Below are 26,101 nucleotides of genomic sequence, written 5' to 3' on the forward strand. Positions count from 1 at the left end.
CCAAGAAGGGAGAGCTTGGGGAGAGTTTGGAGAGGGAGAGACCTTTCGACACAGGACAAAGGCCCGTGAGCTGTGCTGCAGAGCCCCATCTGTCGCAGCTTTGGCTGCTTCTACAGGTCCTCCAAAAAGCTTAAACCACTAACTACTATATCCTTTCTAGAAACCCAGTGCTTTTATTAGGAATACCTGACGAGAACCCAGCTTTCAGTGTCAGGCATGTGACCACCTCACTTTGCTCTCAGTATCCCCCTTTTCCCAATGACTGGATATATCTGACTTACTGATGCATGGCTTTCACACCATGCCAGAAGTTCTCGTTCTCAGTTCTTCAGGTAGAACTGAGAATCACACTTCCATCCTCCTAGGATAAACTGTCATTCACACTTCGGGAAGAATGAAATAATTTCTTTCTGGAGTTCTTGTTGGGTGTTAGGTATTATTTAGAGCTGTATGGGATTTTTAAATTATTATTTCTTACTTGCTTGCATTTATTAATGTAATTTTAATGTTTCTTTTCATTTGGGAGGACTCTTTCACATGCTGTAAATGTGCTTCGATACTTCATAGTTAAAATCAAGTTGAGGAGATCTGTAGCTATTCATTATTTAGGAAAAAACCCCACACCAAAAAATAAGATTGATATTTGTGCCTTTCTGATCCAATATGATCACTTCGTTTCTGAAGAATTGATGCTTTTCTCAAGAATTCACCCACAGATTTTTTTCCTCTCCTTTTAAATTCCCTTCCCAGGTAAGTAATCTGCTGATCATCATGCACTACTTAGTTGTTTTTGAGGTTTCTGTTCCATTTCTCACAACACACCTATAACTAGTTTTATTCCCTGTTCCAGATTGCCAAATTACTTTGACAAGTTTGTTGAGCTCCCATTTTCAAAAAATGTAACATGGTTTTGTTCCTAATTAGACAAATGCGTCATTTCTTCCCAAGGAGAAGGCCACCTGACCTAAATCTGTGCCCTTTCCAATAGATTTTGCTCTTGGGACTGCTCCTGTCCTTTTAAATACCAGTTTCCTGTGTATTTAGTAAGTTCTGATCTTCCTGGGATTCACAGCTGCTCTATATAGCACACATACAAATGAACACACACCCCAGTAATAGTTTCTTTTGTTTAGTATAATTGCATTTTCCTTCTTTCCCCACAGACATGTTATCTTTGCTCCAAGCAGCCACAACAAATATGCAGGAGAATCCTTCCCAGGAATCTATGATGCCATGTTTGATATCGAAAGCAAAGCTGATCAACATGAAGCCTGGGAAGAAGTGAAGAGGCAGATTTCCATTGCAGCCTTCACTGTGCAGGCAGCAGCAGGAACACTGAAGGAAGTGGCATAAGATGACGGCTTTGAAAACTCCCACAGCAGAGTCTGGCATGCAGAGTTATCAGGCTACTGCAGTGGTCCTGTCTCCCTGAGTGCCTGCTCCACCTGAGTCTCCAGCATCCCAAACTGCATGGCAGGTGAGCAGAGCTCTGTGTGTCAGAGAACTCCTGAGCTAGGAATTGCTGCCTCTCTGGTACTGACAGAACTGTAGCTTTATGAACAGCCCTGGATGGAAGCAAATCTGGATGTGGGGAGAAGTGGGAAGCAGGGGAAGCAGGAACAATAATTTTCTGCTTAAAATTTTCTGAGAGATCTGCCAACTTTGAGGACCCAATATTTTGGATGTACAGTTGCAAAAACCATTATTTGCCAAGCTACCTGCAAATTTTGTCCATAGCAGTGTTCAACAGCACACATTTTGACAGAAAAAATGTAGCACTCGGCCTGTCCATTTGTCTTGTTCTGATAATTACTTTTATAATATTAGACACCAAAGGCATCTCTGCATTTCAGAATCTGTTCTGCAAGACTGGTGAATGCTTTTTACACTGATTAGCTTTCTTTTCCTTTAAAAAAAAAAAAAAGTGACCCTCCTACTGATTCCCAAAGCAATACTGGTCATTCTTGATAATCAGGGAAAACAGCTGCTTATATGGAGAAATACAGAAGCATGTTCTCAGTGGAGTGCATGTCCATCCCTCTGAAAGTCACTATGCATCTCCCTCCTTTATCTGCACTTTGGAAAATAAAGATTTTGGGGGGTAACCAAAAGCTGACCTCCCTGCTCTTTTTGGCACTTTCTCTTGTTCCAAACCCATGGCAGCTTTTGTTCCTATTTTTGTCTGGGCAATCTCTTTCATATTTTTTCCATCTGAAGGAGCTCGAGGACATTGTTACTATTGACATGGGGCTTGAGATAATTCTGTCTTCAACTAAGACCTGAAGAAGGTTTCCCAGCAGGAGCTGATTTTGCTTTCAAAAAGGAACTGAAATGCATGGGAAGGCCAGTTGTACAAAACCATTTAATTTGTATAAAACGGAAAAAAATAAATTCTTGCTTCATTTGACCTTTAGATGTAATTCTCATTTACATGCTTTAAAATGAATAAAATTGCTAGAATTTTACTGAATCACTTGTAGGAACTGACACTAACCAATTTCTTCTCTTATGTAAAATATACTACAGTTTTTCTCACAACCATAAATTGCACCAGGTTGTGGGAGTAAAATCCTCTTTGTTTTATGGGGAATAGAACAGATGTGGTACTAAAAAGGACAGAATTAGAGAAGCAGGACAGAGGAGTTGTTCTCATCTCAGATGCCTTGAATTCAAACAAGGGAACCAGAAATTACTTCCTGTGGGAGGTTGTTTTGGGGGATATATGCCACCAAGAAGAGAGGCTTTCACTGGCATCCCCTACAATAAGCCTTCATGGAAGACAAAGAATTGTGTACTTGTGGATGTTGTCCTCATAATTTACTGTTCAATTGCTTTTCACAAGTCAAGCCTTAGGCACATAAGGAGGAAATTGCACTTCCACAGTCCATGCTTTACCTCTTTTGTTGAGAAATGGAGTGCAAAACTGACCTTGCTAGCCTGCGGATAAGAGACAGGAGTAGTTGATGCTGGGGCACAGAACAGGTGATTCTCTCCCTCTGCTCTGGTGAGGCTCCACATGGAGTGCTGCTTCCAGCTCTGAGGCCCCAGCTTAACAGGGATGTGGGCCTGTCGGAGCAAGTCCAGAAGAGGCCATGAAGGTATCAGAGGGCTGGAGTATCTCTCCCATGAGGACAAGACTGAGACAGCTGGGATTGTTCAGCCTAGGATAGAGAAGGCTCTGGAGAGACCTTGTTTACAGCTTTCCAGTATCTAAAGGCTGGAGAGGGACTGTTTACAGGGACTTGCAGTGATCGGACAAGGGGCAATGGCTTCACACTGGAAAAGTGTGGGTTTAGAGTAGAAGAAATTCTTTACTGTGAGGGTGGCGAGGCACTGGCACAGGTTGCCCAGGGAAGCTGTGGATGCCCCATCTCTGGAAATGTTCAAGGCCAGGCTGGATGGGGCTAGTGGTCTAGTGGAAGGTGTCCCTGTCCAGGGCAGGGGGTTGGAACTAGAGGATCTTTACGGTCCCTTCCAACCCAAACCATTCTATGATCCTATGAACAGTGACTACATTTTTGTGGTTCTCTTTATTTTTACCTAACTGAGGACACTCACAGTTAATAAGTTCATCTCCACATCTGTAGCTGAACTTATTGTTGAAGGATATCTTGCAATGATGTGACTGATACATAACTGCACTGGCTTTTTTTTTCCCTTTCTCCGGATCGTGTGCCCTTCCTGCTCCATCATAACATTAACTGCAGTGGGCAGTACTGAATGTGCCCCCAAGGGAGGGTTAGGATATCTAGATGGTGGAAAAAAACATTAGCGCTCCTTCCTTATGAGCAGCAGCCAACCTTGGATCTGTCAGTTGTTGCTGCTGTAGCATCATCAGAGTATAAGGCAAACAAGGAGTTTCCACTAGAAAGGAAGTATTTGATGAAACTTGCTTCCTCCTTCATTCACAGAGATGTGTAAGGCAGTGAACAAATGTTTCACCAGTAAACATAGTCTTTCAGTGGTAGCTAGCCTTTGAAGTTCTGTACTGTTACCTTGCTGCTGCAAAAGAACATACAATCTCTCCTTGTTTCCCTGTGCAGTTTGGAGCTGTAAGAATAAATTACAGCTCACAACAGGCTGAGTGCACAGCTGGCATTGATCGCTTTGTTCCTCTTGTCAACTTAATTGATAACTGTGTGAATGTGAGATTCAGCATAGCCAGCTACATCCTGAGAAGTATACAAAATAGATTAAATCTATTTCCATTCCTGTCTATTAATTTCTACTGAGGGAAGCGACAGCCAAACACTTACAAATAAGGAAACCAAACCACTTATAAACGGCTTATACTAACTGATTTCCACAAAATCCCTTACTCTTGGTATTGAAAGGATCAGTTACTCAGAGCTCCAATTGCCTTTCCTTCCTCAATGAGTAGGATCTTATGCTCTATAGACAAGCAAGTAAGCCTCTGTTCCTCAGTCCAAAGCGTAGCTCTGCCTGCCCATAATTTTAAGGTGTGGGAAGGGACTTTTTCACACTCTCTTTACAAATGGGTAACACTAGATCACCTACTCAGTCCTTCCCCAATTCCATTTGCACAGTTCCTTCACTCAGCCTGGCTGAAGCAATCAGTGAATCCTACAGCTGGGAGAAACTGACCCTTCAGCCTAGACTGGGGCTGCTAAACCATATGGCAAAATAAAACTTGGATGAACAAAATATCACTTGGATATTTGGGTTGTCAATTGTCTCTTTAGAAAATCAGTTCCAAAGGGACAGTGCCTGGAAGTTTATTTCAGCCTGGAGACAAACTTTTTTGGCAGGACCTGTTGCATTAGTACAAGAGGTAACAGTTTGAAACTGGAGCAGGGTCAATTTAGATTAGATACAAATAAGATTTTTACAATGCAGATGGAGAAACACTGGAACAAGTTGCCCAGATTGATGGTAGATGCCCCATCCCTGGAAACATTCAGGGTGAGGGTTCTGAGTAACCTACCTGATCTAGCTGAAGATGGCAATGGGGTTGGAGTAGATGGGCTTTAAAGGCCCCTTCCAACCCAAACCTTTGATCCCATGATTCAGATTCTCTTATGGTTGAAATACCTTTGGTTTGTCTTTGGAAAGAAATCTGTAACACTGGGTGATGGAATCTCCTAGTGACACTGTGTCAAACTTATCTGGGGACCTCTTCCTGCAGCTGGTAGGAACTGGACATACTCAGCATGACCTGTGTTTTTCCTCTAGTTTCATTCATGGGATTTCTATGTACAGTTAACAGTGCTATTGAAAAAGCTGAATGATGGTGAACATCATGAACTTCCCTATGGCAAAGCAGAGAAGACAACACTTATTAAATGGAATACAGAAATCTTGCTTCTGCTGTTCTGAGCAGAACCAAAGTGCTCTGTTCCTCACTGAACAGCACCTGCTCACAGGAAGTGTCCTTAGAGAAACCAGTAGGAGCTGAATTTAGTCTTTGTTAAGGTAGAAGATTGTTCCCATTACACCACTGAGACTTGTGCCAGTTAGAATCTATGAAGCCAAGGATGCTCCTGCCAGCATCAATACAGTGCTTCTCCTGATGGATCCTGCACCCTTAAACATCTTCTTCAGCTTGGGAAGCTCAAAGAATCTAGGAGGAGGAAGAGGAGGAGGAGGAGGAGAAGTAAGAGTGCTTTGTTAGGCACTTCATGCGGAAGGGCTGGACCTGATACAAATAAACTCCAAACACATTCCAACCTCTCAGTAAGGGAAAGAACACGAGAGGCAATAATAGAAAAGCATTTCACAGGAGGGTATCGGATAAGAATAGACTTGCTAAGTTCACATGGCACCTTCCCCAGATGTGCTTTGCTAGCTTGCTGACAGTGCAGCTGACATAGTCCTGACGCTGCCATCCACATTGCTTCCAAACTTGGCTGTACTTTTAGAAGTCTCAAGTCACAGTTGCTGACTGTTGTGACAACACACCCTTACGTAACCCATAAGAAGCAGGAGTTCAGGCAGAGGAAACATGGTCAGCTGTGAACACTGAGCACTGAAAGATTTAGATCTCTCTGAGGTCACTCATCCTATCAGATATTTCTGGAACCAACACCTCCCTACTGAAGCACGGCTTTTGTTTCCTCAGCTCTCTCCCAAGCCATATTTCCATACTCTCTGCCGGAGCCTGCATGCCTGGACACCTCCTGCCTGTGCTAAAGCTCTCTTCAGCCTGCAGCACACAGCAAATTACTCTGGTGTAGGTTTCGGACGGGAGATCTCTATAAGCAGATCTTTGAACATGCGGTTTATTGCAAAGGGCGTGGGTATAGGGGCACTGCTCAGAGCTGCCAGACTCAGCTCGGAGCAGGCCCAAGAGAGCAAGAGAGCAAGCGGGTAAGAGAGAGAGAGAGAGAGAGTGAAGAAGAGTAAGAAAGGAGTGAGAATGAAGAAGTGATGAAGTCCTGGTTACAATACAATAAATCATCTTCTGTACTGAATATTCTAATTGTCACTAACCAATCTAATACAAGATACAAATCCTATAGCATTTACATACAGCCTATAAGAGTTCTTATATTACCATAGAGTGTTACATCTTAACTTCTAAAAACTACTCTTTGGACCCCTTCTGCTGAGCTAGTAGGGTCTGCTCTGACCCTTGGACCTGCCTGCAAGCAGAGGGTATTGTTCAATCAAGAGGGGATTACCTTCAGTCGGCCATACCATTGTTTTCCAGTTGTTCAGTAACTAAGACTTGGTATTTCAAAAGTGGCTTTCATTTCGATGTCGCCTGTAGTTTTCATATTCCCAAAATCTTTTGTCAGGCAATCATATTTATAAGGCTTTCCCGTTTCATCTTCCCCAACACTCTGGCACTACCCTTGCAGGAGTGTGGGCACTGACAGTAGGGCAGTGCTGCCCACTGCCACGGCAGAGGAGTCAAACACAAACATCCTGCCAGTCTCATTACAGGCAGAAAGAAACCCACTTCGTAAGTAAAGACAGGTTCATTGTTGGTATGCTTGAAATCATAACTGTGTGATCAAAGAATGATTAGTCTCTATTAGAAAAGAAAAAGAAAGAACAAAGCAGTTATAATATTTATGAGCTGTTTATCTTCCTGGGATCTCCACTATTCAGAAGTGCCCCTTCTCCAATCATATCATGTCTGTGGTTCTCTACACCACATCCCATGCCCCAGTTTTCAAGGCCCCTACTTGTATCCTTCTGCAACATGGCACTAGAATCAGAAGTATGTTGCTCTACACAGTAAACCTGCTTCAGTTTTAGTAGTTATATAAAACTATGTCTACACCAAGCAACTATAGAATGAGAAACAAGGTAAACCAATTAAGACAATAGTCACCTGGCCATGAGAAAAATTTAACAGCCAAACAAGCAAGAACAAAGCTGCAGGCAGGTTAAAAGAAATTCAGACAAAGCAAGCCTGGCAGGTTCGGGGACCCTGCAGAGCTGGAATGGAGCTTCTGCCATGCTGCCAGCCATGGGAATCCTGTGTTCATTGAACTGTTAGCAGAGATCGGCACTTGGGGACTACTTTGGGGAGGTCACAAATTTTTTAAAGAACAATCATTAAGGACAGCTACTTTCCATAGTCATATATACACTGAGTGTTCAGTCCTGGTAAACCTGAGAAATGGAAGAAACGAACCCAGCTTTTCTTTCTGTATTTTCAAACCACCCCTGCCCATCTAATTCAGTCTGACTGGACTCTGGTTTTGCAAATATTCTTGTCATCTACAGTCTGATAAAGAACAACTTGCCTGAGGACCAGATATTTATATAGGATTCAGAGTGCAACTGCAGAACTCAGCACTTGCCTCTCAAGCAGTTTTACACTCTTAAAGCACAATTACCAGAAGAGAAGAAGCTGGAGAAGCTGGCCAAATCTATCAGCTCTCCCACAGCTACTGCTCAGTCTGCACAAAACTCTATTTACAACTTCAGGGAAGAACACCTGCAATGCATGGAGGAAAAGGGAGGACGTACAATGCTGCAGGTTGCAATATATTCCTGAAGAGTTATACGTATTTAAGTACCCTCATGGGACAGTTTAAGGTAAAACATATGTGCATTATATAATACAATTATGAAATACAAAAACTCGTTAAAATTACACATGGTTTAGCTTAAGAATTATCCACTCAGCATTTGGGTATTGCCACTCAACCACACTGAAGTTTTTGGCCACTTTCCATTGTACAAGTCCCAACCATACCCAAGTCTTCAGGCAATGTGTGCCAATACAACTGTGTAATAATAAATGAAACAAATTTAATTGGCTGTGTTGTAAAGTAAAATGTTGACGAAAAATAACAGCAAAAGAAGTGCTGATCAATGCCACGGTGCTCACACAGCAAGGAGATGAACTCTTACAAAAGTATGTGAGGAAACTATGAAACACTGTCAAGTTTAGCAATTGGGAGTTGTTGCCTTGTGTTATCCTTATCATGTTTTCTCTCAATTATCTCATTTTTCTATTAATATGTGAAAATCTTTCTCTTAAAAGCTTATTTTGAACTACATTTCAATATCCTCCATTCATTTTACCAGCCTTCTCTTCTTTACAGTTGTTAATTGCTCTTGGAAAGCACAAGCATCCCAGTTAAGTTACTAATCCAGTGAAGTAAAACTGGTAACAGAAGAGCTGACAAGCTTCCAGTTCACAAAGCTGCAGTTAAAGAACTTAAAACTACCTCTTTATTGTAGGTTTTGCTCATGAGTAGACACTCCAAATCTTAACTGCTTTCACTATAGGCAGAACACTTAAAATTTGGGGTTTTATGCATATAATGATTAACCTGATTACAAGGCATTCCCTTAAAAAACCTCTAAAATTAAGTCCCCTGGGGTACAGAAGCACAACTCTGCCTCCTTATACACAATTTCCAATTAAGGAGGAACAAATTAAGTTAAGCACACTGGGCACATTAGGTTAGTTTTCTCCCAAGCATGGAATTCAGCAATAATATTGCAGTATCAATATTTATCATAGGTTTAAATCACATTTCAGAGAACAAGGTTACTGGACTGAAAGTATTTAATAGATCATTGTAAGGTAACAGCTCTGCCTTCAGGTAGCTTTAAATGAATTTTGTTGCAATGCAGCTTTCATTAAAATTTAACAAGTAACTAATTTTCCAAATACTTGTTTCCAGTAGGTAACAACAGTATTTTATTCAAAAGGATGCTTCCTTTTTTGCTTAGCACTCATTTGACACAGTAACCTGTGGATTAGTTGGTAGTATCTGTGACAGTACCGTGGTTACCTCTAGTTAAAACATCCACCCAACTTTGGGAAAACACCAAGCATTTATTACCATAGAAGATAACAGGCTTCAAGAGGTGAACCCTTTTTCTACACTGAGTGAATGCCAGAGGTTTTGAAAAGTATCTTTTTTTTATCCGAGCAACAATATCTTCAGCAACTTTAGAAACAGCTGCTGTATCTGGAATAATTCCACTTCCATTAAGTTTGTGACAGCTCAAAATTCTTGGACTGAACTATTTCTGTGAATGAGAGAGGCCCGCATCTCAGTAACCACACTCGGATTTCTGCAAAACTCACATATCCTGACTGGGCTGTAGCGTTAGAAAGCAACAGGCAAAGAAAGGACATACACATGGGGAAAAACCCCTTGGCGATGCAGTTTCCCTCCTATATAAACTCACATGTGGAAAATGTCCACTTACATTTTATTTCAACAACCATGTTGCAAACCGACAGGGAAGTTCTCACCCATAACAAAAGAAGTCAAAAACCAACCCCAAATGCAACCAGCATGTAATAAGAATTTTATTGAATACATTTAGAAAAAAACTAGAGCATGAAGACATGAGATTAATTTCTGCATGTAAGTTTTATGAATGTGCAGAATCAAACAGCCATGCAAAAAGTCATCTCCTCTTCAACTGTAATTCAAGACTCTTATCATGGCAAAATTATTACCGCCCTAAAACAGTGTTCCAGACACATAATTCATTACTTTAAAAAGGATCTCCTTCCTGGACAGAGGTAAAAAAAAAAATTTGTAGCAAATTCCGAAAGAATAATGATTAACAGGTAAAGTATTTAATCAATACTCATGCCATGTTTAGAGAATGCAAGCCAAAAATGCATCATTATGTAGAATAGCTAGATTTTTTTTTCCAAGGCAAAGTTCCTAGTAAAACTAATTCCTAAACTACTGAAATGGTGACTTGATAATGTACATGATCCAGAATACCATCCAATGGAAGATTTTTTTGTCAGGTTGTATCAGTGCCATGTATGACCTAAGAGTCAGAGTAGCTGAACAGCCCTGTGCTTAAGTGTATTAACATTTAACATAAATTCCAATTCCTCCAAGAAATGTTGTTACAGATACAAGATCGCAGAATTGTTAAGACTGGAAAAACCTCTAAGATCACAACCACCAAGGCAGCACCACCACTATATGTTCATTAAACCATGTCCTTAAGTGCTATATCCATGTTTTTTGAACACATCCAAGGATGTGCAGACTGCACTGCTTCCCTGGGCAGCCTGTTCTAATGCCTGACAACCCTTTCCATGAAAAGCATTTTTCCTAATATCCAATCTAAACCTCCCCTGGCACAACTTGAGGCCGTTTCCTCTCATCCTATCACTTGTTACCTAGGATGTAATGTTAGGGGTACAAAATGTGTTATGTTAGGTAGGAAAATGGGCTTATACACAAGGAAAAAGATTAAGATTCCTGTCATAAACTTGTATACTCATGCAATTTTCCATATTATAAAGGAATTATGAAGGTAAAGTTTTATATGCACCTGGACAGTCAGTTCTGACTTGTGTAACATGCTTGTCTACACGTGTAACACATAAACCCATACTGAAACACACTACAGCTCTTAAACACTTATAAAAATATAGCTAGACTGTATCAACCTAATCAATTTGATAAATACAGCACAACTTTTGAAAACATGAAAAAAGGATAAATTCAACACCAAGTACTCCTGTTCATACTGGTTTGCAATTTAGTGTCATATTAGACAGGTGAAAGACTGTGATCAAAAATCACTTTGCTTACTTGACAAATCTTGCTTTTGGGAAAGTATGATTAGTACACTACAGCTGGCCTCGCCTTCTCTCCACACTTACTAATAAAAGTTACAGCCAAGCCAATATTCCATCAAAGTGTCTGCTACCACCATGCATGTCAAGATGTCATTGCATGAAATACCAGGATCACCATTTTCCTTGGTATGTTGAAGCCTGTTGTGAGCAACTGCTCAAAACACACAAATTCACTGGTGATACAGATCTTGCAGCTTCAGGACAGAGGCAGACATATGGTTATAAAAAACTGCTAAGAATTGCTGCAGTTAAACAGACAGTTTATGGCAGTCTAGGCCATGTGAAGGTTTATCTTTCTATTTTGAAAAGGATCCCAGGCCATAGAAACTATGCTATTATTGTAAAATCAATACCTTCTTGCCTCACCAAAGCTGGTGGGGGTTTTATGGGTTCTTTAATTTGTTTGCTTGCTTTTTTAAACAAGATAAGTTTTAGATGTGGTTTTATTGCCACTGGTAAGGAGAGTCATAACAGAACATCTGAAGTATCTTTAGTTTTGTGCTGAAAGTATAAACAACAGGAGAAGAGCAGGAGGAATGAATAAAAAGCAAAACCAGAATTTGGGACCATGTTTAAAGGAGCTTTCTCCCTCCACTTATGGCCAAGGTGACTCAACTACCAGCAGAATGTAGTTTGGAAGGGTGTAACAAGTAGTTACAGGATCCCAAAGCCTGCATGAGTCACAGCAGATGGTCCATTCATCCACATTTCTCTCCGTTTAAGGTACTAAGGCAGAATATGACTCATTTCAAAACAGAAATTCTGTTTTCCCAAGGAATTCCATTTTCCACGTAGTTCTTTAAAATGGGTTTTACATTATGTAAACCTACTGCATGTGAGGATGCAAATTAAGTGAAGATTATGTTTTCCACATTTTTTAACATATTTAGGATATTTATATATCCATATGGACAGACACATTTGAACTTGCTTGAACTTTATTCTGGCATTTAAGCACTACTAATTTTGCTGTCCAAGTTCAGAGTTCTGCACACACAAACACAGATGGCATGCTAGCAGCTACAGCTATCTAGAATTTTTCATCCACTGATGTTCTCAGTGTCATACTAGTAAGTGCCCCACTTGTTGGTTCAGAACACATCAGAAAACATCTGTTCAATTTTCAGAGGACTGCTTGGCAGGCACACATTTTATAAACTTGTACCCTATCACTCTGCAGTACCTGACATTTTCAATTAAAAAGAAAAAGGAAAAAAAAAAGGCATTATTAGAGGTTAATACAATCTATTCAGCAGATCTTAGAGCTGGAATTTTTAAAAAGGGCTCAAGGGAGTAAGCAACCATGCTCAAACTAAGTGATCGAGGAAAATGGATCTTGAAAAGAAGGCAGAGAAGCACCAAAACAAATTTTATGTATGTGTGTATATATACATACATGTTACATTTGTATCACACCGGTGTTACTTTCTTGGTGATCAGGGATGGTTTCTTTGGTAATGTATTTCCTACTACTTTAAGCATGAAGTAGGACTTCAAGTACTGTTAGAGACAGAAGTCTGAGCTCAAGTCAAATTATACCCATTGGAAAACAGCAAGATTCTTAGAAATCTGTATTTCACTTCAGAATGCCTTTACAACACCCTGTGTTTTTCTTGACACTATTCCAGGTTCGCCAAGGCTAGTAGGTGAGCATCCATCATTTTCACAGTCCACAAGACCTCTTCTTTACATATACAGGATTAGGCACAATTAATAACAGTGTGCATTTTGTGTTACTTTTATAGGAAAACATTTTAATTTCAGCTGCAAGCCAAAATTAAGGAACTATTCCAAGCAGAAAGAAAAAGCAACATTACTGCATGTGTTGCTGCTTGGATAAAAAAAGAAATAAATCTCATCTTTACAACTATCCTGCTTTCAGCCACATACCTTTACTGATGAACTGAAAACAAAACTAAGGTCTTGATTTCTAATTACCTCAAGAGATACAGTATTTTTTTAAGTATTTTGATTCAAAGGTACAATTACAATTTGAGACAGACATTTTAAAGCATGTTGTTTCTCCTAAGATTTGTCCTGTACATAAACGCAGTTCTTACATTACCATCCTCAGAGTCAAAAGATATACACATCTATGTGGAAATTATTTTACCAAGACACCTACAGTGTGTCCTGGCTTCTCCTACTACACATATCCACCTACTTTGAGAAGAGTCTTGAGATTTTCAGTGTTGTAGAATAGGATAGAATATACATTCTAAAGGCTGTCAAATATATACTTTGGCAATTTTATAATAGTTTGCTGTTTACATACTCTTCACAGCTGAAATGCTAAGTTATCCAGCCATTTCACTGTCCATTTGCTTTTTTATTTAACTATTCAAATAGCAAAAGTAAAGGAGTTAAAAAAAAAAAATCCCTTCTTGCCAATTTTTAAAATTTTAACCTGATCTGCTTTGATACATGAAAGACAGCAGGAGTCAGCAAATACTAAAATCCTTGGAATAATACCATTTATTTCATCCCTCCATAGCCAACAGGTATTGAAACAATCCTTCGTTTCAGAACATGGAAGTCTATGAGAGTACAACTTCATATTTCTGTTTATGTAACCTTTTACTCTAGATGTGGAATTGCATGCTAATCAGTTCAAACTCTGATTTTTGTATCTGCATTACCGTATGCTTCCTAACAGTGTTGGATTTAACACGAGCTACTGAAAGCATCCAGTCTAAACAGAACAGCTGAAAAACAAAGACACCCACTGTGAACAGAGAGCACATCTACTGGGATAGTCAGTGCATGGCAGGGAAGGTTGCAAGCAAAGGGCAATAGCTGTTTTACTCCAAATTCCCATGGAGACACTGCATCTAGCATAAACATACCCATGGGAGCAAGAGCAGAAATAACTGTTACCCTTTTAAGTTTACACCCCCATTTACTGTGCGTCAAATTTCTTTCTAGAAGGGAACAGATGATCTAGCATTAAAAAAAAAAAAAAAAATCTATATAAAAGTTAAATATTTGATTACAGTAGCAAGTCACCACTTCATCATGGGAAATAAGGAAATAACTTGTCTCTTGGAATCGTTATTGATCTGAACCTTCCTGTTTTGGTTGTGTGTTGGATACTGGTAATTCCAGACTTGCCCATAGAAGGGGCTCTGCTTTTCTCATAGTGAGCTCAATCTTTGTAGCAGTCATGTTCACGTAACTCCTCTTTACATCGATCACCTGCAACAGAAAAGGTATTTCAAGCTTCAATTCAACAGACTGACAGATATTTGGGAATCAAGTTAGGGAGTACCCCATCACTAAATTTCAGTAGATGTTTATGTAGATGAAGATCCCTCTGGTATCTTGAGAAGTCAGCTCTTTCCCATTCCCAAGCTATGGAATGCTTATGGCATAAACATGTGCCTATGCATATCTAACATATACACTGGCTAACATACATAAGCATGAGTTTTCTGCAACACCACTACCATGGTGTTGGGACCAGAAAGGACCTTGGAAGGTCACCTTCTGTGCAAAGCAGCATCCATTATGATGTCACACTGGATCTCCTGGGGCATTATATTTGGATTTAAATGTAACTACTCAATGTCATGCAACTGAAATTATTTCAATAAACAGAGTAATGAGGAAAACCAAACCATTTTGAAAGAGAGGAGGCTAAAGGCTTATGTTCTGTTTTCCTTCTGGGGTTTTTTGTTTGATTTTTTGTTTCTTTTTAATAGAAAAAAAAATTTATACTTACTCCCCATAACTTAACACTGTGATGAAACTCCTTTTCTCCTTCAAATACAATATGGATATTTATCTTAACAGGAAAAACAACAGAAGATTAGAAAATTTTATCACGTTAATAAAACATTTGACACCTCAAGCATGTTTAAGCAAAATATACCATGTAAGGGCTAGGATCCTACAATGACCAAAGTAATGAAAATGTCCCTCAGAAACAGAAGTGAGTATCTATTTTAACAGATTCTGACTGAGTTGCAGTCAACAGTGGCCACTGGTAGCTTATCAGTTTAGATTAAGAAATCAGAGAAGCATTTTAACACCTGTGTAATATTAGTAGCTGTGAAACAGCACACAATGAAGAATGGTATTAAATTCAATTAAGTCAAATACAATTAAATGATGAATCTATAATTATTCACACATACGGTGATGCAAATCCATCACGCTTGGGTTTTAATTATGGAAGTCAAATTAAAGTTGTTTTTTTTTTTTTTGGCATACTGTATTGAGGATTTTAAAAAACCCACACATTAAAGTGCAGATGTCCAAACAGAAGGGAGAAAAAAAGATATACATACTTGAACAAATGCAAATGCCAAGAAAAAGCAGTTACTCAAAAAAGAGTCTTATGCTATCTCTGCCTTGTAAACAAAGCTGAGCAGATCTTCCTAAGTTCAAGTTGCTGATCTTAAGGTAGAGCCTCACCATTGTGCTATTAGCTTCTACGTAGCTCAGATCAGGGACAGAGTTTTTAGCATACACAGAAATAGTCACTTCTCCTCCAGTCTGGTGCCAATCATGCCTGCATGGAACTACTTTCTTACCCTATATAAGGAAAAAGGTACAGAAAAAAGGTACAAGATTAACAGCATAAACTATTTCTAATAGCCAAATGGCATAACTAATAAAGGACTGTATTTCATCTTCACAGGAGACTCCACTTGCAACTCTTCTTACTAAGTATTTCAGTATCTGCCCCTTAAACAAACTACAACAAAAAAAGTGTTACTTGGTGGATCAACTTCCTTTCCAAGACTACAGTTAGCCAACAGTTTATAGAAAGGAACTGAATGAAGAAAAACAGTGTCATGACTCAAAGAATGCTTCATATTCCTGCAAAAACATTTGTTACCCTCTGTTCTCTGATGCAGAAAAAATAAACTATGAAAAAAGCCCTCAAAAGAAAAACATAAAGCTAAAGTAAAAAACCCCTTGTTGGACAGAAGCCCATTATCTCAATACACATACAGTTAATATACACATAGTTTCTTTAAATGTGGGTAAATTCTTTACTCTCTTTTTCTACAGTCTCCTGCTTTAGGCTCACAACTTCAGCTGTTTTTTAATCCCTACTTTCTGCACTTGCAAATAATTCTTGAACAAAAATATAAATCTTCAAAGCAAGCAGCAATTATAAGATTTAAAGGAAGTAACGGATTTGTGAATTGCTCTAGAATAACTACACTTTTTATCCCTGATGTTTGCAATGTCAAACCCATTTTGCCTCAGCAACAGACAATATACTCATAACGAGAAGTTTGTGTTCACCTGTATCCATCCTGTCACCACATTATGTTTTTCAAGTGTTTTGTTCCATTATTATATTCTATAATATTCTTAAAGAATCAAGTATACCTGTACCGCAGACTACTTCACACTCCATTTCTCAGTTTTCCTGCTGTGCACAGTATCCTCCACATTATGTCAGAGGTAGTAATCTGTAATAGCTTAGCTACAGTAATAAGTCAATCAAGCTACAAACTGCATTTCAGTATTCAAAACTGAGAGTGGCCAATTACAGAATGCAATCTTAATGCTACTTACTGCATCCTTTTTAGTCCATACGTGTGTTCCTCTTGTGCAGCCTTCTTGAGCTAAAAATGTATTGAAGTCAGAAGTTTTTCTTTTACAACAGCTCCAATACTTCATCCTTGAAAGTTTGCAAAGTAATTAACAAACAATGTTTAGGACACTATTTACTGTGAACACTTAAGATCTTTCCTTTATGCAACATTACTTTTGCTTTTGTATACCCTCTTCAAGCATTGCCATTTTTGTCTGAAGAGGGAATACAGAATAAATCAAGGTAATATCTACAAAGAAAGCATGAACACACAACAGATTAGTCAAAAAAACCCTGAAGGTAACTAAATAGTAACCCTTCACAGAATATAGGTACAAAAATGGAAGTTAGCTGAATACTAACCCTTCATGGAATATAGGTACACCAGAATGGTATATACATACTTCTTCTGTGCTGTGTGGTCCTTCGTATGTCTGGTGGGACAAAGCATTTAAAGTATATTACTGTTACAGGATTTGGAGCAAGGAAAAAACAAAAAAAACCACAACACAAACCAGAAATACTGACCAAAGTACGACAAAGCTTTTGGGTAAATAATCTAGATCTAATGGCTTGTCCTAGCTTCTCCAAGTAACCATTCAACCTTCATTCACAGAACAAAGCCACTGCTAAGAAGCTGTACTTCATGTTAGTTCAATGGCACACATCAATGGTGACACCATCTGTGATTATAAAGGTCACTTTAGATCCTCAGAGATATCCGTGTTTAAAATACTCTGAGCATTCAGAGGAAACAATAACTTACCTTGAAAATAAATTAAATTTATCATTCATGAAACACATGAATTCTCAAAAGAAAGTAAAATAAACACTACACAACTTAGCCACTGAATATCAGATCAATTCTTCCCAACACAAAGACTGCCAAAGTTCTCCTCCCACCAGAGCTTTGATAGGTAATGCAAAATCTGTCAGGTAAAATAGCTATTTAAATCCTAATGTCCCATTTTACACAACGCAAGGGTGTCAGTGTAACTTTCACTTACAATGACTATGTAATATAATGACTCATTTTGGTGCTGGAAGTGTTAAAACACTGACTTTTTAATTCTTCATTCAGGAAGCATTAACTGATAAGATCAGTAGATGCTTCTGATCTATATACAGATTATCAAGACCAACTCAAGTGTTATCAGTAAGCCACCTCTCACCAATTTTATATTTAATATTTTAAGTTGAAACATGTAAGTAGCATGGATTTGACAAGCTTACTAATTAGAAGTTCATGACAGGTTTAAAAAAAACAATCTTAAGAGTTTCTGCAAACAACTCACATTTGTCCATTCTAAAGCATGTTATCAAATGTGCATTTGTTAAACCCAATGGACTTTGTGCCTTTTCCAAATCTACTTGTAGCACACAAAAACTGCTGTTAAAAACTCACTTAATAGCTGAGCAGCTGGATTTAGAGTACAACTGAACTACTTACTTTTGAACAGCCTGCATTTTTACATGCCGTCCCAATCTTGATTTCATCACTATCTTCCTCTGTAAACAGAATATTACAGAAAATAGAAAATGAATTGTGTAACCTACTGAACACTTTGCTTTTATTAAGAATAAAAATGAGCCAAGGAGGAGATTAGAAAAACCTCCCTCTTCAAGCTTCTATTTTCTGTCTGGCATTGAAATCTGCCAGAGAGGTACAAAGAAACATTCTCAACACTGTATTACCTAAGCATCAAATTCTAGGCTCTGTATCTTTACACATTTTAAGTGGGGTAAATAAAAAAAAGGTAAAGACAATCATTACAATCACAAAGGAAGAGAACAATTGTTCACCTTGTTCAGTTTTGTAAAACTAAGAATGTAAAAGGCTTCAACTGCTGTCTATAAATACACACAAGGAAATAATCTGGGTACCATGGAGAAAGAATAGCTAAATTAGTTTGGCACAAGAACAAAAGAGCATAAAATAGCCAAACCGTAGGTTGAAATTATAAAGTTTCTTAAGGAGCAATGTAGTTCTGGAACCTAATTCCAAATAAAATGTGGGAGGAAAAAAGAGGAAAAACAGATGAGGGAGAACCAACTAGTCTTCAGAGGGATTTCACCAGTTTATGAAGGCTTTATATGATACTGTGTCTGCAGCAATAGGGAGTAAAGTTCATTTCTTGGTAACTCTGTCACTCACATATTCAGAAATGGATGTTCCCATTACATCCATTCTAAACAGGAAATCTTAGAAAAAAACCAGTTCAAATAACGTTAAGGACAATGTACTGCTCCTGACAACTAAGTCTCCATGTTAACTACATTTTAACTGCAATCGAGATTCCCTGGACTGGAAGGTAATTCCCAGATTAAGAACATAATTACATGAAACTATCACTTCAGAAATTACAAGATCACCATTTCATTTATTTGTGTGACAACTAGAATCACACACCTACCTAATCTCCCTGTTTCCTTACCTTTTTTCCCTTCGTTTTCTGATGACAATTTCAGTTTATCGAGAGCTTGTTTCAAGGAAGCTGACACTTTCAGCTGCAAATTTGTCATTGGCTCATCTGGGCTAAAAAAGTCCATGCATTAGTGTCAATTCCATGAAAAACAATTTATAGAAGACGAAGTAGTAACTTGTAATCTTCCTTCAAAGCTCTTCCTTTCAAACTTCCCTTCAGCAAACAAACTACATCTGTAAACACTAATCCTTATTGTTTATGAAAAAAGAGACTAGAAACTTAGAAGGCAGTCTTGGCTTTCAACTGGAAATCCTAAATACTCTACAAAAATAAAAAAAAATCAGAGATACAAAATAATCTAAATACAAGCACCCCAGGATTATTTTTATTAGTTTAAAACACTAAACACAGTTACTAGTGGCATTTTAAGCTATGAGGTTATAAACCTAAATTTTTACTTCTTGTGGATCTCAGTGCTGAGAGATCCAGTACTTCCTTGTCATAACCAGGATTCTTTTCTCTTATTTTGAAGCTTAAGAAAACATCATCACTGCTACCAAAACTAAGGTCTTCTACATTTTATGAAATGTGCAACATTGAATAACCGAACAAGCCTTAACTTGGCGAACTGACTACAAATTTGGAAAAACTTCAGTTTCATGTACCATACCTTGGCCTTTTAATTGTTTCCAATGGTTTTGGTGCCTGAATTATGTGTTCTTGAAATCTGGGTTTCAGTTCAGCTAGCTCCTTTCGTTCAGAGGTAGTTTTGACTTCTGGTTTAACAGGCTCAGGAGGTTTCTCGCTGTTATGGAGACCCTTTGTACAGCCCTATTGTGGAAAGCATATGTTCATAGATATATATAGATATAGGCAGTGTACTTTGTGTGCATTAAAAATTAACAGAAACTGCAACAAGTTTTCTTGACTCATTTCTTCAACTCCATCTTCTCCTTTAGCCCACTCTAAACACTGGTTGCAAAGGAAATCCTACTGCTAAAGTGGAAAATCTCCTAACTTGGATGTAAGTTAAAAGAAAAATGCATACTTTCTGCAGTCAAGCAAAGCAGCAATAAATGTTGACTTTCCTTCTTTATTAGCAAGTAGTTCTATCAAAACCTATTTAGATAATTTTAATCATTAAAGCTTGAAAATGAGACTTGACTTCAGCATTATATGAAGAAAAATAGAGCATGTAAGAATTAAGACTGTTTCAACAGAAGTAGGCAAATTTAAAATATATAAGTATACATACCATTTAATATTAATCACTATCATTTGATAAGTATAAAAATTGTAAATAATCATGAGTACATACCACAATGCTTAAGAAGTCAGAAAAGTCTGTTGTTCTCCTCTTACAACATGACCAACCCTATAAGCATTTTGGAATAAAAACAACACAGCAATGACTACCAGATTTGACAACAGCAGAATATTAATTATATTCCTTTAAAAGATGTGGCACATCAAGATCAGCAAATGTTTTCTTCCTTATTGTGGATATTATTACCATCTGCATTTTTAAAAGCCACAAAACTCTTCTAGCTTGCTCGTACTGCCTTAATCAGAAAAGTTCAGTAAATGTGAGGCAATACTTGCATGACAAGTTAGATGCCAACTCTGTACAACAGTAAATAGGAACGTTACTTTGTCTCATAAAGTAACATGTAAGCAAAACAAACAAATACTACACCTGAGACCAGGCTCACCTGTGCTCCAACATACAGGCCCTCTTCCAAAAATGATAGAGATTTTTTTTTTTCTTTTCTTGAGCACCACTCAAATCTTCCGATTGCTTATTTCCCACCAACAGAGCTGGATATGTGCATTGCACAGTTATCCAACTACATCAATCAAGAGCACTTTTTACTATATAAACCAGAAATTTAATTTTAGAGCAAATTGCCTTGCCACTGTGAATAATGTATCTTAGATCTCAAAGAATCTTATTAGAGGCAACAGCTTGACTAATGCACCACAGCTTTGAAAGCTTAAGTGGTGCAACACAATGGGTTTTAGGTAGGTGGTTCTAAAATACCCTCAAAATATTAACCATTTCCACGATTGAGGAGACAAATTCACCCTGCCCACCCAGATTATCTAGAACTCATAGCAGGAAGAAAACTGCTCATATGCAATTATGATAAATTTTTAATTAGGCCAAGAGATTGAAGAAGGATAAGGGGGAAAGCAGTACCTGTTTATAAACAGTGCATACATAAGAGAAAGAGGGAGTAAATGTAAGTTTTTGAGCTAACTGTATAATTTCTCTCTTTATAATTATGTAGAAGATTTTTGTACTGTGCTATGAGTACAACTATAATTTTGTACAAAACAAATTGCTATAGTCTAAGCAACTGTACAGTATTTGATCTAAGAGTATTTGTCCCAATTTGCCAGTGGCACACGATGGCCGACTCCAGAGTCAAGTACTGCAATATAAGCAACAGCTCATAGCAAACACACCGCCCAGCACAAATGCAGAAGCTTTCACAAGGCCAAAAGACATCACATTGCTGGGATGAGATGCACTTTGAGTAGAAGCAGCTCCTTAGTATCAAGGAAAAAAAACACTCACCCCCCTCAAAGCTCAGCTAAACAGCAGTTTGGTCTTCTAAGAGAAGTCACTCAGGCTACATCTATACTAATAGAGTAGAAAGTGCCAGGCTCCATCTTTGGACACCAGATTTCTGACCACACACAATCAAATTATTAGAATGATTTCCAGTACTGTTTTGGCAGTTGTATCTCAATGGATTCCCTGTAAGCACTTTGTAGGCATCCAGGAGATCCTGAAGTAATAAAACAGTTTAGCACAAAACCAAGCATGGGCTGTGCAGTTGGCCTAAGCACTGGAGACCAGTCACAGGTATATTTAATTCATCATTGAAGATGGAGCCCAAGAATCCTGGACAGCTGCATAAGAGGCATGGGTGACCAGTCCCAATTTAACCAACATACTCATTTGGCTGATTAAATGAACGTGACTGTTCTTTACAGCAGACAAATGTCACATACACATTAGTGCCCTGGCCACATTAGACCACAAGCAGCTGCTCTGAATTCCAAGCAGGTTAATTAACTGAAAGAGTATGAAAACCTCTCAACAGCTCCACAGTCCTATTTAGAGGACCTAATTAAACTGCTGAGAGACCTAAAGTCAGCCAACCAACAGGAAATAAGTCATCTAGACTTGCATGGCATTTAGACCATATGAGCAGAGTTTTAAATTTCTTCTTCAGGAATGAGTAACTGTGCTTTTCTAATTTTATGGGGTTGCTCATGATAGGCTAAACATCAGTTTCTGAATACTGAAAGATCTGGAATTAAAAAGAAAAAGCAGCACACTATTTTACGCATATGAAAAAACAGAAAGATAACACTTAAAAGGACAGTTGCATACTTACTTTGAGAGCATCATGAAAGACAGGCACACCTGGGTGGTATGTGCATGAATCTAGAAGACAATAATTATTATTAATATTGAGGCATACCAAGAATCTTTATTCATATGATTACAAACCCAGCAAAAATGTCACATTTGCCATTCATGTATGCCATGAGCTGCCCCATTTCCCGAGTGCACATCATTACTCAGAAAAATCCAGACTCCACAGAAAAAGCTCTGTGAGTGCACATATTAAACCTAAATAATCAGGACTTTTTTCTTCTTAAGTATTACACAACACCAACTAGAAAGAAGGTATCTAAGACAAACTACTACTTCCACGTGGAGCAAGTAAACTTTCTATGGACCATCCCTGGCCTCCATCAATAATCAGGCCTTACTGGTAATTTTGCAGAAGTAAAACGGTGACCCTAAGGCTGAACCTGACAGACAGAAAGTACTGGTTTACTGCTTCAAATACATCTATTTGCACCTGATCAGAGCTTTCTATTGAGAAGCATTCTGTTAAAAAATTCTCTTAATGCAAATAATGAGTTCACAATTTTAAGCATAATTAGCTTGGTTTTTTTTTTTCAATATCTGTAGTATCCTAGGCCACCTAAGGACTTGAACCCAAAGGTTAGTCTTCCACATGCATAATTTTTACATGTCAATACTATTTATCACTAATTAATTCTGTACAAACACTACACTGAAACACAACCTCCATTAATTAAAGTCTTTATATTCATAGACGTTATCAACATTACACAGCTGTTCCTTTTTTACTTGTATTCCTTTCACACATAATAGAATTGCTCTGATTATATAACATCTCACTGACATTACTGCATGGGTAGTATTTTACTGATCTGATTCTAAACACTATCTTCTAGCCTTTAAAATAAACACTTAAAATTAAAAGTGACACAAACACATAATAGGAAGCAAAAGAAAAAAGTGATAAATAACTTTATTAGCAATCTGCCTACAGATATTTAATAGGCAAAAACCCAACTCAAATGTGGTTGTTTTCTTCTTTTTTATAAACATGTAGATTTTTAGAGAAATCTTGTTTTGTACGACTTGCTTTGATTTTATATTCAGTGCCTAAGTCTAATACACTAATACAGTCTGAGGGACATCAGTTCCCACCTTAACTCAAAAGGCACATATTTTGGGACATTGGTCCTTCAGCAAGAGTTACAAATATAGACATAAACCTCTATCAATTTCTTCAGTTTCAGAATGAAAAGCTAATACTGGTAAACCTCACAGCAAAATTAAAAAGAAAAAAAATGGTAATTTTGCATAGAGACCAGGACTTCACTGTTAAATTAATAAAAATATAAGTAGAGGTTATTTTTTTCCAAAAGTATAAAATTATGTCATTAGAAGCATCATGAGAGCAAAAATAAACTCTGTTTGTAGCAAAGATTATTTCTGACTCAGAAGACTTAAATGAATATTTCTAATTCTTCATAAGCATTCATCAGTAGAGAGGTACTGTTAATAACTGCAACTGTTTTAGAGACCAGAACCATCTCATAATCAATTAACTCAGCGGTGGCTATGCTCCAGCTCACAAGGCAGACACAGAGAAGGGTCTGGTCGTCCATCTGGCCAAGGGCAGTCCTTTTTCCTTGCTCCCTGGAGCCTGCTCTGCAGCAGGTACATCATAGAGCGAATGACAGCCCGCTTGGCTGCTGCCTCCTGAGCGCCCTGCGTGCTCCACGAGGGAAGATACCAGCACAAGGAGCTCTGCAATGGCTCAGCAGAGCCACAGGGATTTGTCCACTGAGCAGTCTGAGCATTCTCCCTGCTAGAGGACGGCAAAACATCAGCTTGTCTGCGCTCATACTGAGTCCAACAGCTCTTGTCTGACAAGAAGAAGGATCCCATCACACACTAAGTGGGGGAAACTGGAAAATTAGGATACAAGCAGATAAAGGCATATTCTACTTCTGATTTGTATGAGATCAGATTCCAGACTTTGGTTGCTATCCTACATTTGTCACTGAGAAAAAACAACCCAAAACAAGTTACCTCTCCACTGCTGTTAATAACTTTCGTTCACCAGGAAAGCCAAAGTATTTCAAAGCCATTTTCTCTAACCCTCAGATAATTTTTGGAGACACAAGTACCACCATTTTTCAGGTCTTTGTCGTTGCTTGTTTGGGGCTTTTTTGATGTCAATTTCATAGCGAAACTGATCCTACTGTGTACATACTGCCATCACCTTACTTCTATCATTAAAGCTCAAAGTAGAAATTTGTAGGGGTCACCCAAATGCAAAACCTGGTTCTCTGTAGTGATCTGTGAATAATTACATTTACCTTCAGAACTGCTTAGTCTAGGACACAGGGATTCCACTACATGTTTCAGTCATTTACTGAAACTAATTTCATCATATGAAATTGTTTTCCCTAGCCCAAGCACCACAGAGTTAGCATATGGCCATGCCAACCTGACCTAGTTTACTACAACTTGATCACAAACCATAAATAAACGATACTTTTATAACGAGTACAGGTCATGAAGTCTTAATAAGAATTTTTTTTTTTCTTTTACAATAAATACCCCTATTTGCTTTGCCTTTTGTGGTGGAAGAGATCACTAAATGGAAGCATTCCACAACTGTGCCTGCTTCTCCTGCTACTAATGTTAGCGAGTCCTACTCAACATGCTGCCCACCTCTTTGGAAAGCACTTAGCTCAGAAAAATAAACACATTTTATTGACACGGTTCTAAATCACAGAAAATGCACAGGCTAGAACATGTTAGACTACTTCTAACCCTGGGGGTCACTAAAAATTAAGTTTCTAGAAATTTAACCAACAGAGTTACTTCATGAACGAGGTGAGGGCAAGCCTTCTGAAAACTCAGATCACTCTTCTGCAGCCTCTGCGGGATTGTGAAAACCAAAATGACAGAGCTTTAAAGATGTTTCACCAAGATACCCAGCACACACAAGAGAAGCACTGCAAGCGCTCAAGGCACTTAGCAAAGTAGACACACGAGTGCCCTTCAGACACATTTAAATACCTGCGGCAACTCCACACACTTGGACTGAAAAAAAAAAAAAAACCAAAACAAAGCCAAACCAACAAACAATAAAAACAAAACAAAACAAAAACAAACAAAAAAAGCCGCTGGTAACTGCGATGTATGCAACACCCACAGAGGCCCTCAGCAGAGAAACCTACGTTGGCCTTAAGAAGCTTTAGCACACATGACAGCGATGAGCAGCGCCGGGCCAGCCCCGGCTCCACACGCGTGTCCCCGGGGCACCCCGCGGGCTGGGTGACAGCCCCGCAGGGCCGCGCAGCCGGGCGGGACGGGCTCACACCGCCCCGCAGAGCCCCGCAGGCCGCCCCCGCTCCCCGCGCTGTCAGCGGCACAGGCACCCGCGCCCCGGCCCCTCCCGCCGCTCTCACCCTCCGTGTTGCTCTCGGGATCGAAGCGCTGCCCGCAGCCCCGGTTGTAGCAGAGCAGCGACATGGCCACGGCACCTCCTGCTCCGCCGCCCGGGAGAGCCGACCCCGCGGTGCACGGCGGAAGGAAGGAGGCAAGGAAGGAAGGAAGGAAGGAAGGAAGGAAGGAAGCCGAGCAGCAGCACCGGGGGCGGGGCAGCTCCCGCGGCGGAAAGAGCCGGCCGGAGCCTTCCGGAATCT

General features: G+C 38.9%; 2 protein-coding genes across 5 annotated transcripts in view; one reads left to right on the forward strand and one right to left on the reverse strand.

Moving 5' to 3' along the window:
* The window catches only part of LOC125321524 (N-acetylated-alpha-linked acidic dipeptidase 2-like), a 32,465-nt gene extending 29,995 nt beyond the window's left edge, over positions 1 to 2,470 (forward strand). For all 4 annotated transcript variants that reach the window (XM_048294515.1, XM_048294518.1, XM_048294519.1 and 1 more), the window contains one exon: positions 1,164 to 2,470. In XM_048294515.1, coding sequence (XP_048150472.1) covers positions 1,164 to 1,353 — 190 coding nt within the window. In that variant the 3' untranslated portion in view covers positions 1,354 to 2,470. The remainder of the gene's footprint in view (positions 1 to 1,163) is intronic.
* A 7,257-nt stretch (positions 2,471 to 9,727) lies between these two features.
* Positions 9,728 to 26,022, reverse strand: CHORDC1 (cysteine and histidine rich domain containing 1). Its single transcript, XM_048294520.1, has 11 exons — positions 25,865 to 26,022; positions 22,447 to 22,496; positions 20,355 to 20,411; positions 19,707 to 19,867; positions 19,046 to 19,146; positions 18,061 to 18,119; positions 16,974 to 17,044; positions 16,592 to 16,697; positions 15,473 to 15,592; positions 14,778 to 14,840; positions 9,728 to 14,251 (listed from the first exon to the last, which is right to left on the reverse strand). Exons 1-11 carry the CDS (start codon positions 25,926 to 25,928, stop codon positions 14,108 to 14,110), a joined length of 996 nt encoding a protein of 331 aa, XP_048150477.1. The 5' UTR covers positions 25,929 to 26,022; the 3' UTR covers positions 9,728 to 14,107.
* Positions 26,023 to 26,101: the final 79 nt, after the last annotated feature.

This window comes from Corvus hawaiiensis, chromosome 2 (genome assembly GCF_020740725.1).
Source record: "Corvus hawaiiensis isolate bCorHaw1 chromosome 2, bCorHaw1.pri.cur, whole genome shotgun sequence".
Lineage (NCBI taxonomy): Eukaryota > Metazoa > Chordata > Aves > Passeriformes > Corvidae > Corvus > Corvus hawaiiensis.